At 38.3% G+C, this 13,144-nt stretch overlaps 2 protein-coding genes across 3 annotated transcripts in view; one reads left to right on the top strand and one right to left on the bottom strand.

Moving 5' to 3' along the window:
• The window catches only part of PRMT9 (protein arginine methyltransferase 9), a 31,819-nt gene extending 30,338 nt beyond the window's left edge, over positions 1-1,481 (bottom strand). Inside the window, exon 1 of one of the 2 annotated variants that reach the window (XM_063309833.1) lies at positions 1,465-1,481. The gene's annotated coding sequence lies outside the window, so the exon portion shown is untranslated. Of the gene's footprint in view, positions 1-1,201; positions 1,304-1,464 lie in introns of those variants that run through there. The other variant, XM_063309832.1, reaches the window with a different exon arrangement.
• A 930-nt stretch (positions 1,482-2,411) lies between these two features.
• ARHGAP10 (Rho GTPase activating protein 10) overlaps positions 2,412-13,144 on the top strand; it is a 122,258-nt gene continuing 111,525 nt past the window's right edge. Inside the window, exon 1 of the mRNA XM_063310545.1 lies at positions 2,412-2,920. Within this exon, the coding sequence (XP_063166615.1) occupies positions 2,767-2,920 (154 nt within the window). The 5' untranslated portion in view covers positions 2,412-2,766. The remainder of the gene's footprint in view (positions 2,921-13,144) is intronic.

Raw genomic sequence — 13,144 nt, 5'->3', positions numbered from 1 at the left:
GCAAACTGATTTGAATAATTTTGTACTGGGTGACATCAATAACAGGATAATCCAAATGTTTACTTAGAAGCCGAAGATATTACTGCCATATCCTGCTCATCCTGGAAACTTCTCTAAACCTACCAGGTTTTTAACACAACTGTTTTCCTCTGTCTAGTTCTGTAATTGTTGAGAACAAGATGTTCAGGATTCAGGCCTGTAGGATCTACTTTGTTTTTCACTAGGACATGAGATCCACAGCTGGAGGCTGGCACAAAAAACATAAACTTGAAGCAAATAATTCTACAACATATTTGTTCTGTGTACCACAACTGAAGAACCCTCACATATCAAACAAACAATGTTACTTCAAACATCTATCGTTTTAACAATTTAATTTAGGGTGGTTATTATTACAAAAAATCTGGAAGGTTTAATGACCTCTGATTCCTGTTAGTAGGCATCGTGTTTTCAAACCTAATGGACTTTGGCCATTCAGTCTCTTTCATTACAACCTACCCTATAGGTTGTTTCTTGGTGAAACCCAGATGATTAGAATGCTACTTATCAGTGTTTATTAAAGTGTGATCTTAGGAGTCTTTGAAATTAAAATTATTTGCCAGCCTATGTTGAAAAATATTATATTTTTATAATATTATAAATATTATATTTATATTAAAATTCCATCAAACAATTGTGAGAAGCGGTAGTAGCAGTGAATGGGTCAATTTTAATTTTTAATATGGTAAATATCAATAAATATAACCAATATAAACAAAAGCTCTTTTGGGTCCTCCCTAATTCTTAAAAATGGGAAAGGATCCTGAGAGAAAAAAGTTAAGGAACACTGCTAAGTATTGAGCTCCAGGAGGAAAGGCAGGATATAAACCTAACCAATACCAACGAAATAACATGTAAACTTTCTGTGTTTGTCAGATTAATAGAAGAACTACTTTTGCACCTGGCATTTTCAATTTCCCTTGCAACAAAGATGCCAGGTAAGTCAAGAGCAGCGATTATCATTTGGTAATCCTACCGATCTACTAAGGTTTATTCAGAATGCCAGGCTCGATTAAGGCCCTCACACACCAATCGCACTCCCGCCCCATGCAAAAACAAATGGCATGGAACCTCAGCCTTTGTAAAACGTCCTTTTACTTGACAGCTCAAGGCGGAGAGGAAGCTGACCCAGATCAAGGCACATCTCCGGCTTCTCACTTACAAAACTACGCCGCTCGGAATACCCTCTCTCGTGCTGTCTACACACGTGCTTATGGCAACTGAGATAATGTTCCGAGTCACCAGGAGTTGCCTGGGCTTCATCTGACAAGAGGCAGGTTTTGGAAAGAGAAGGAGCCCAGGGAGAGGAGGAACCAGAGCGCAATCACTGACTCAGTAGGGAACTGCACTGATCTCGAGGTGCAGTTCCCTACTGCACCTCGAGATCTTCAGTCGCCGCTGAGGAAAGACGAAAGCGGAGCTTACCGAGCACGATCGAGAGTGAAGAGGAGCTGGCGGAGGCCTCTCTGAGGCAGGAGGCGGACCAGGCTGAGGGGAAGGGGCGGTGCCACGTACTGCGTGGCCTCACGACACTTGTCGTCATCGCTCCCCCCACCGTGTTTAGTAAAGGAGCGTTCAGGTCTCGGCGTATATTTCGTGTTTAGCAGCTTGATCTACTCTGGGTTTATCCACATTTGTATCTAGTTATTTATTTAAGGCTTATTTCTCAGTAGATACGCGCACACACGCGCATACACACTCATAACCTAGTCTGAATGCAGTGGACTTACTCCCGAGTTAGTGCGTACCAGAGCTTTCCAGGGTGAATTATAAGTGTGGGGCTGCCAGGAAATCCAACAGTTGGGAGAGTTTGCTTTAACGGTCAAGATTCGGAAAACTGATTTAATTTAGTCTAACTGCCGTGGCGGCGGGATGGGGGGATTTAAATTCATTTATTTAGAAATAAACCCTCGTGAAAATATCATGGACAGGCACCAAGAACTGCAACCCAAACGGCCGCTACCGCTGCTCGAGATCGTTTTATTGTTTTGGCTACGTAATAAATTGAACGACCTTTGGACCGACTGATTGATAACGTCGCCGTTTGTTTCCTGCGGCTTATTCTAAAAAGTCGCAGCTACAGAGTTGGAGAACGACGGAATGGAAAGCGGCGACTGAAGCTGACGCTCTGCTCGGGGCCCAAGGGAGTCTCCCTCCGTCACCCTCCAGAGCGTGAGAGCAGCAAGACCCGGACGGCTGAAGGGAGGAGCCGAGCGAGAAAACCTTGGAGCAGGATAGGGCTCCTCTCGGAAAAACCGGAGGCGGGAAGGCCAGGAGTGGAGACTCATCCTGGGAGGGAGGCGGAACTGGGGGAGGGAATGCAGATACGGGCTGCCTTAGTCCTCTCTTCCAGCCAGGCCGCGGAAGAGAGCCCTTTCTGCGGAGTTTCTTCAGAGCAGCCCAGCTTCTGCCCCGACTTCCAGCAGAGCACCCGAGGCGGTCCAAGGATGCGTGCAGCTGGTGGCGGGATTTTCAATGACCAACTTCTTCCCCGCCAGCGTCCTTTCTGTGGCATTGCTTGTGGGTGGCACTAAAGCCTCCGGGTCTCACGCGCAGCTTTTAGAGGTGCTGGGACAATCCTCGGCGGCTGTCTGCTTTGCCCTGGTGAGGCGCTGTAGGGGCCGGCTCTGGTCTGGAGGAGAAGGCGGGCGTGCTCCTGCAGCCTCCTGGAGAAGGATTACATAGTCTGAAGTATTTTGATATAGCCCTGCCGCCGCCTCAGCAGCCATGGGACTGCAGCCTTTGGAGTTCAGCGATTGCTACTTGGACAGTCCTTGGTTCCGTGAAAGGATACGAGCTCATGAAGCGGAGCTGGAGAAAACCAACAAGTTCATCAAAGAGCTGCTCAAGGATGGCAAGACCCTTATCGCCGCGACCAAGAGTGAGTTGGGAGAGGCGGGAACCACAAGTGGGTGCGTGCGGGCGGGGGGGAGGCTGGTTTTGGCTCTAACAGGCAAAGCAAATCGTCGAGCTTGTGGCAAGATTCACTCGCGCGCAGCCCTGATAGTCTTTTCTTGCCCCTACAAGGTCTGGGGGCGCTGGTTTGCGCAAAGCGCGATTAGCTGTTTGGATTATTTCTCCGACCCCTCCTCCTGCTTGGGCCAAAACAGCAGATGGGAGCGCAGTTTGAGAACAGTGTAGGGTTTCTTGGATTGGGTGGTTGAAGCGCAGAGTAGAAAAGAAGTATACTAAGAATTGCTAAGGCATATAAGGGAAAAAATCACTAGTATTCAGCGCTTTTACGCTGAGGACGGAACTGATAGGCTTTCTTTGATACCTACTGCAATGCATACACAGTTTCATAAGGATAACATAACAGTATAATATTTAATTTCAGGAAGAGCTGCAGTTTTCCAATTAATAAATTTGTATAATTTACATAAACGTCCTTCTGTAGTATACATTAAAATCCGTCTTGAAGCATTGCTGCATCTGTGTAGGGGAACACTGTAAGAAAATCCACAAAATGTAATCTTTTCTTGAAATCAGCGTGAAACTTCTTACTTTGGGCTCATCAGTATATCTTGAAAATATTCTAGCCTTTCAGATTATATTTCAAAGCTTTTCACATTTTTTAAAAAATGAACATTCATAATTCAATATTAGTTTGTCATATACAAGAAGAGAATTCCCACAGCTGCCTTTTCTGGTTGTCAATCAGGCCCTTGGTACTGTAATCAGAGTTTAAGAGATTTATTTTTATGCACAATATGGTTTCAGTATTTTATAACTTGACTTATCTTTCAGTATTTCTATTGGCATAAAATACTTGATTTAAATATTTTAGGAGTACACACATCACTTCTTGACTTTAGTTTGCATTCACTGTAACAATACAGATGCACTTAGCTCTGGAACCAGGAAACCAACAGATTAAATAAAATAAACATTCTGGTCTTCGTTTGTAGAAGGTCATAGTGCATGTACATCTGTATCTGTGTATATGGTTAGACATTAGCTTCATATAATTTAAATAATTTAACTGGATCTGTAAATGTTCTGTGTGTAAACCTTGTGTTCAGTGCTCATACAGTGTTAGTGATGAGACTAATTTTTATTTACATAGGAGATTAGGTTTACATTTCAAAATAATTACTACACAAGATTGCTGATAAAAATTGATATGATTGTCTCTGGGTTGGTCTCAAATAAAAGATAAAACTATTACATGCTTTCTACAGTAAGTTTAAAAAAAATTTTGGATTACCCTAAACAGTACCTGTTTTGAGAGACAGAAACGGTCTTCAAGTGTTAAAATGTGTGATAATAAAGATGTTTTGGAGTATATCTGTATTTTCTTTCCAATGTCTAGTTTGGAGGATAACTGATGTGATGCCTGATAGCAAATGTTTATGTATGTGTGTGCTATATGTATAATAATAATTTTTAATGGGCTAAATAACCTGATGCTTTTACATGTTTGTACTAAAAGTCTGCTAATCCCAGAATATTTGTTATGCTTGCTGGGTTTAAGGGGATAGTAGCCTATATCATACAGAAAATACAAGTTGTTTATTCTCTAAACATTTTGCTTAAAAGAATAAACCATCAATACAAAATGTTTTTAATCACGTTTTGCTAGGTCTTTGAGAACCAATTCTGCAGCATCTGTGGGGCTGTAGAATGATGTCAAGAAAATAGGTAGTTATATGAGAAGCCAAGCTATGCAGACCTCAAGCTTGTTGATCTCTTATTCTAATTTTATCCTTAATGGCTTTGTGTTTTATCGGGAGACTTTCTCTTAAACACTCTTTCTTAGTTTTATTTTTCTTTGTCTTGTTTCCTATAGACACATGGGTGTATTCCTTAAAACTGGAACTTTGATTTCTGTCAGTGTATACTGTGATAAGATTATTTCTCAGTGTTCATATTTTACTTAATGTTTTCCTGATTGCAGCGTTATATCAATTCAAGACTCTGGACTTGATAATTGTAAATGGGATTTTGCTTTAAAGTTGTTCCTCTCCCCTCCCCTCCCCTCCCCTCCCCTCCCCTCCCTCCCTTTCATTACAACATGGATCTGAGTTATACAGTAAGGTTTTGCCCTGAACAGCTGCATGATTGCAATTGCATTGTTGTTGCACTGGTTTAACATCCTGGATATTGTGCTGAAGTAATTAAACCTTACAGCTTTCAGTCTTCTGCCAGAAGTTACTTGCATAACTCCTATTATTTGCATGAATTTGTGAGTTTGAGGAAGAATCCTAAATCAACAACAAAACATATTGGAGTGGGATAGAAAATACTGATCCACTGTAACATTACTGTCTGCTGGATATCCACCTGCTCTATAACAGAACTTTGGTTTAACAAAATAGTTTTTGATATTTCTTTTGTTTGCCTTCAAGTAATAAAGGAGAAGGAGTAGGATGTATAATTTATGTGTATTTTGTGTATTAGTGTCCACTGATTTTGGTAAAGGATAGCTAATTAATGATATTGGTAAAGGATAGCTAATTAACCCTAACCCCTTTGTTACTATTTATTTATTTTCCTTCCACTTTTATTATTTTTATAAATAACTGAAGGCGGCGAACATACTAAATACTCCTTCCTCCTCCTATTTTCCCCACAACAACAATTCTCTGAGGTCAGTTGGGCTGAGAAAGAGTGACTGGCCCAAGGGCACCCAGCCAGCTTTCATGCCTAAGGTGAGACTAGAACTCTGTGTTCTGGTTTCTAGCCTGTTACCTTAACCGCTAGACCAAACTGGCGCTCTTTATACTTTATGGTTTTGATTTTGCCAAAGAACATTAAAGATAATTCTACATTTTCCTTTAAGCATCATTCCTTTGAATTTTACTGTAGTACTAATGTTTCTGTTTCCTCTTTACTTTATCTACCACTAGCATTGTAATGGACCCCGTTCATATATAACATTGAAGTATAATTTGACATTAAAGGAATAGATTTACAGAAACCTTGATCTTGTATACCCTCTTTGTTCCTGTGTTCTTTTTTTGTTGGTTTTGCTCTAATAGGTATCAGAAGTTGGACATGAAGAGAGAGAACTCAGGCTATGAATCTAAAGCTCTTTGGGCCTTATTTGCACAATAATCTTTTATTTGTTAGATTTATATCCTGCCTTTCATTCAGGAGCTCAAGGAGGCACACACAGTACTCTATCCTGTGAAATTATGTCTGAAGTGGCCAAATGAAAGATTCTTTCTGTTTTGTACTAGGTACTCACCAAACCCCTGCTCTCAACATATTATTTCCCTTGTCAATATAATGACTGCACACTTTGTTCATAATTGGCCCTGGAGAATGAGATGTAGCATAATGTGGCAAGTAAAAGTGGGGTCCTTATTACTACCTCTTCATTTCTTTTTGCTGTTTCTGAGTGTGGCTACACACCCATTCCTTCACTTAATTTCATATTTGTTTCTAAATCAAAGACTGAGATTTTGAGAATTTTATGATTGAGGCATAAGAGCTTCTATATTGAAAGAACCTGGAAGTAGATATTCTTGACTTCCACACGATGATGCTGAGTCCTCTGTTACAAGGATAGGAAAGGACCCTTTATAACAGTATTGACAATATAACAGTATAATCTACTAAAATTAAATTGTTTGATTTAAGCATTATTAGTGATTGGTACCTGTTTTTCAAAATAAAGCTGTGGTACTTGGATTGAAATAAATAAAATAGTAACTTGAATAGCTGATAAAGTAATCAATTCAGCAGCATAAATGTAAAATGCCATTTTATTGTTTAGTCAAACTTTGAAAATACTATGTTCATTCTGTTTAGAGGTTTGATTAATCTGAAGTTAAATGAAGGAAGTAGGGGAAAATTAAGCCATATACTTTTGTTTTTGGATCCCTTAACATCAGGCAAAGAAAACTCTATGTGTCTTAATACTATAGTTTTGATGTGGCATGAAATATTTATATATGTAAACAAGAACTGTGCTGACTTAAATTAACACACATTGAACATGCTGGTTTCAAAAGTTTGTGTCATATTGACAGGTAACTAAATTCTAACATGAAGCAGAGTTTTATTGCTTAATAACTAATAATGTTAATCAAACTTTTACATTTGGACTGTTTATGTATCATATATTCACATGCACATATATTCTATAAGCACATGAATGTAATAGAAATTATATTTTTTGCTGTTTTAAAAAAGAAAGTAAGGTGGAGAACGCTAATTACAGGAATATACTATGCATAATTTTCAATATATGAATATTGAAATAGCCTTTTCCACGTGTCTATACCTGTAGTAGTACGTACATCATATTTATTTATAGAATTTATATAGCTATCAATCTCACACACACTTCCTGTGAAATTATGTCTGAAGTGGCCAAATGAAAGATTCTTTCTGTTTTGTACTAGGACTCTGGGCGGCTTACAAGATTAAAAGCAAATGTCCCAAACATAACTCCCCTGGCGCCCGATAAACAATTAACTCTTAAACACCCATACTAGCAGAGTTCATCTCCACCCTGGCCCCAAAGCTTGGGGAAGAGTCAGGCCTTTAATGGGTATGTATACTGTATAATCAACTAAAACTGGACTATTAATACATCAGCCCCACCATATATTTAGTTAGCATTAATGTCTAACTTTAATGGGTTTAGGATTGTAATCATTTCTTTGAAGTCTTTACATGTTATGTTTCTCTTGAACATAGTCCTCAGTTCCTAGTATTACACCTGGTGATATTTTGTAGGAGTCTTCATAATCACAATTTTACATATTATTATTATCATGACTAAATAATTTATATAATTGCTATAGAACAAATACATGAAAAATAATATTTCTAAACTTTGAGGGTAATACTATATATATTTAACAGAGAAAATGTAAATGTTAATGGTATGCTGTTGCTCTCTTCATTTAAAAAGAATCTAATAACTCTTCTAACAATATTTTCCTGCAGTCCAGGTGCTTACTGTGGATGTGTGTAGACATTTCCGTAAGAATTTTGAAATAAGAAATGCGTTGAATATTTCAGTAATACAAATTTTTGCTTTGATAATTTACCATTAGTTTTCAGAAATAAGTTAATATGAATTTGGTTAATAATAACTCCTTGTGGAAAAGAACTAAACTAAGAATTGTGCAATTATAAATGGGAAATCACTTGGTTTCACCTTTGCACAAATTTTGTATTAACCTGTTATATGATATTTAGTTTGCTGTTCAAATTAGGGTTGCTCATAAACTAGAAGCAAAATATCTGATATATTTGATCATCTTTGCTTTCCTTTCTTTGGTGATAGTAATTATATACAACTGGAAGCTATTTCTGAATCAAGAGATAGCATTTTTTAAATTGATAGCTTAAACAGTAGCAAACTCTCCTCTATTCCTTTTCATATTTACATGAAGCTGCTGGGTATGTTGATGACACCTAAGTTGTGTATCTACATCCTGAAGCTGAGAAGGAGATTCAGTGGAAGTACTGATGTGGTAACTGGAGACTGTGAGATACTGGATGGGACAGAACATGCTTAGAATCAATCCTAACAAGACAGAGCTGCTGTTTTTCCAGAGGCCATTGTGTGTCAGGGTAACTGCCAACTTTAGCACTAGACAGGGTGGCATTTCCTCTGGAAGAACAAATGTGCAGTCTGGGGTTTACCCTGTGTTGTTGGTCCTGCTAGAGTAGTAAGTGCCCAGGAGAGAGCCTTTGACAGCTTTGGCTGGTTTGACAGCTGCTGTCTTTCCTAGATCAGGAGCCTCTGACTACAATAACTCATGCTGTTAGCATCTCCCACTTAGATGACTGTAGTTTGTTCTTTATGGGGTGCCCTTAAAGATGATTTGAGAGTTACAGCTAGTTACGAAATTGACCACCTGCCTACTTGACTAGGCTAAACCAGAGCACTGAAATGCTGCTTGGTTGCAGCTCTCTCATTTTATATCAACTTCCTGCCCAAAGTCAGGCTGGCTCCTATCCCAGCATTATTCAGGAAAACACTTCAGACTGCTTTTCCATAGAGCTTTTGGAGAGCTGAATGCTAAATAAGGTGACCAGCATTTTACTGGGGGCCTGTTGCCTTGGCCAACTTGAGGTGTTATGGTGCTTGCTGTTAATTGCTTTTATTGGTGTTGCATTGTTTTGGTATTGCAATGCACCTAGAATCAGTAACATAGAAATAATGGTAAATAAACATATACACTCAAGGAATATATTTAATGCGGAACAGTCCTGTTTATAGAGGTTATGTAAATAAAAACTTTGCTGTACATCTGTATATGTTGGGAGATAGATATAATGGCGGGAGAGAGAGTAGCCATTCTTGGGGATGGTTCGTTTCTTACAAGGACCCAGCTCTGCCTGCAAATCATAAAGATCTTCCAGCCATCCAGGTTTTTATTGTATTTATTGTATTATGTATTATTCTGCTTTACAGTTTTATATTTTTATTTATGTTTTATTGTAAACCGCCCAGAGTCCCTTTTGGGAGATGGGCGGTGATAAATTTGATCAATCAATCAATCAATCAATCAATAATGTATTCCATTAAAAATGCTCAATTGTGTAGTGGTATCTAAAGAGAAACTCCATTGTAAGTAAATCACTCTATAGTGACACGGTTTTCAATATTTACATATTTTGCATTTCTTTTTTATGGAAATTGTTGAAAAATAATACTGATGTGATTTTACAGAAGTTGCAGTTTTAAAATATTCAGTAATATTTAGGAATGTGATCATGTAACTTTGCTATAGTGATATGCAGAATATTCTTAGCAGTGTTAAAAATAAGTCTTAATTGTAAAAGTGACCATAATAAAATTACTAGAGTAAACTTTTAAATAATGAGAAAATCATTCTTTTTTCTATTATCAATTAATTAGCTAATATGGCAGATTTTGTAAGATAGATTTTTTGACAAACAAAAAGATCCTTGGTGTTCCTACAATGTTTTTTTCATTAAGAGCAAATAACTGATTTCAAAGCAGGTCCAAGGTTGGAATTAAGCTCCCACATACCCTGTGTTTAAATGAGCATGTTCATAGTTTCCAATGACCATTTTATTTTCTTAAAACTTAAGCATGTGTAATTGTTAACTTAAAATACTTTAAAATACATAACTAACATTTTTATTTTAAAAATAATTTACAAGTAAATATTTCTTTTAAAATTTTGCATTTAAACCTCAATAAGTTGAACAAAAAAAAAGCATGGTATGTCTAATAATAGTAATTATTCTATTTTTATCCTGCCTTATTATTTATTCATGTCAGTGAACATACTTAATACTCCTGCCTCTTATTTCCCAACAACATCAACCCTTATTTCCCCTGCAATAATAACCCTTCCCAAACTATTGGGAAGTTGGTTACTGGAAAAATATTTGTCAAAAAACAAAAAAATCCTAAGTGTTTTCCAACTCAACATTTTCTAGCAAATCCAAACCTCTGCCATGTAATTCCTAGATAGTGCCCCTTCATTTACTGAAAGCTGTACAAGTATGCTTACTGCTTTACTTAGAGAACCAGTTGTGTTCTCAGTCATTTTTTAGTTCTCAGGTGAGATGCATTGCTTCTCTTTCAATTGCCTGTTCTGACATTTTGTAATACATTCAGAAAAGTAAGTAATGGGAATCTCTGTCCCAGCATTCTGTCTCCGGCATTTTAAATGTATTAAATTTCCAAGTTCACCAAAGGGGCAGATACTATTTTAGGAACAAGAAATTCTCAAACACAGTCTTCTTCATTGTGATTATTGGAGAATGTCTGATTAATATTATTGAGACAAACCTCTTCATCCCACAGTTTGATGCTATTCGCAGATTCGTGAAACACCACACACTTGTTCATTGTACAGTTTGATGATCTTTACAGTAAGTGGAATACCAGATACTGGATAAACAAAGCCAAATTTAAATCAGAACATTTTTTGTTAGCAAGAAAAAAGCCAGATTAAATAAATTGCTCCAATTCAGGTTTCCCTGTGTTACTACTTCATATGCAAATCTCATCTGTGAACCATATCATAGTTATAGTATTATTTACATTGTTGTATCCTTAAAACATGTTTTGCATCTTTTTGCCCAAATGCACATATTAGCATCCTTTTTATCTAGAATTTTTAAAAGATTAATACATGACTACTTGTGAAATTAAATATAAGAACATATGAAAATATACTCAGTACCATTTGGTGTTTCCAGCGTTCCCCCTTTCTGCTTCACTTTGCCTTGGCCCAGCTCAAGTGTCACACAAGCAACATAGCAAACAAAAATGAAACACCTCTGATTAATAAGTTAAAACAAAGCCTAATTTTACTGGATATGTTTTCCTAGTTTATTTTCATCAATGGATATATAATCCTTGTGTTTTTAAGATTGTATTAATGTTCCTTTTTAAGGAACATGATAGAGTTACAGTAGGATAGCAAAGCAAAAATTCCTGAGATCATCTGTTGCTTCAGTGACCATGCCCTTGAAAGGTTCAGGGGATGGCCAGGACTTTCAATGTGGAGGCAAGGCAGACCGTTGAACAGACTGTGGTTTGAGAGTAAGATCTCTTTCCTGCGGAGGAGAGGATTTTCTCTTGCAATGAGGCAATTGGGTATTTGTGTAAAGACAACCAACCCCAGGAGTGCATGTGTGTTAGAGTGCCCTCAGTTGGCCGAGTCCTAGTGGCAGTAGGGCTTAATGGGTAGTAAATACATTGGTTCCTATGTATTAAAGGGATTTAGTGGGACAGGAAATCTTGGGAGGAGAAATCTGTGGGTTTAGTTAGCAGTGGACAAGGAATAGACAGATGGAGGTATGGGACAATAAATTGGTGGAAGAATACTCTCAAGAGCCAAGAGAAGAATAGGACAAGGAGGCTAGAGGGAAGGAGGTTTGAAGGAGGATTGTTACAGTGACTGGCATAGAGAAGTATGATGGGAAGCATTTGGTGGGCTGTTCCAGGCAAGGGGAATCAGCAATTTAGTGCTATTCCCCACTGCTGTGAACCATGACCTCAGTCTGTTGCTGCTAAATGCAAGATACTTATTCAGCAAGACCATATTCCTCCACCATTTAATAAAGGACAAAAAGGCAGACCTGGTGTGTATTAATGAAACCTGGGCAAGGGCAGGGGAGGTGCCTCTTTGGAAATTTTCCTGGGCCTTTCCTCCAGTCTATTTGACATATATTTGCAACTGCTGGGAAAGGTCATCTGAGATAAGGTATCAGCAATATACTGATAATATCCAGCTGTACATTACTACCTCTGATTGAGAAGGAGATGGTGTGCATTTTACATGGTGTCTGGAAGCTGTGACAGATAGGATGGAAAGAAACAGGCTCAGTTTAAATTTCATCAAGACAGAATGGCTATTTATCCAGAAGTCATATGGATCCAGGTTAGTTAAAACTTTGACACCCTCACTTTTCTGGAAAGAACAGGATACATTCTAGGGGCTCTCCTGGACTCATGGATCCTGCTTCAACAGCAGATGTAGGCTGTGACCAGGAAAGTCTTTGCTAAACTTAGGCTGGTGTGCCAAGTATGGACTTTCCTGAAGCGAGATGCCCTCATATTTGCAAACAGCCCAATCCAATGGACACTGGGCAGTACCATTACTGCTGCTGAGAGTAATGGTCCAGTAAGATCTAGAGCAAGGTAGGTAACCTTTTGATCACCAAAGCCTTAACATTTTTTGGAGGGCTGAGAACCACAGAGTGTGTCGATCTACATCACATATGTGAGCAGGACTGTTAGGGTTTTCTTTGACGTTTTAACAGAGATATACCTACCTTGTGGCTTACTCATGTCTCCTGTGTCAAAATGTATTGCCAGCTTTCAGCTTTCATGATCAGAAGCTTTTCCAGAAGCCATAAAAAGGGATTCAAACTAGTCCAACCTCCCTGTGTCACCAGCCCCTACCATGTCTGGGTGTTTGCAGAAGGTATCAGTTTAAGTGTGTGAACAGGCACACCTTGTTATTTAAAAAATCTGTTTGTAGTGCTGTGTGATGATCTGATAGTCTAAGCAAGGGTTACTGGTATCTCCAGGCACATTGTGGTTGAGAGTGTCCTTCCATCTAGTGCCAGCTCCCTGCAATTAACTTCTACAAAAATTATGTCTGGAACCTCATTTATCAACATTATCAAAGGCATTTTTATGAGCTTT

This window comes from Candoia aspera, chromosome 8 (assembly GCF_035149785.1).
Source record: "Candoia aspera isolate rCanAsp1 chromosome 8, rCanAsp1.hap2, whole genome shotgun sequence".
Lineage (NCBI taxonomy): Eukaryota > Metazoa > Chordata > Lepidosauria > Squamata > Boidae > Candoia > Candoia aspera.
Note: the sequence above shows the minus strand (reverse complement) of the source record. Positions and strands in the feature narration are given on the sequence as shown.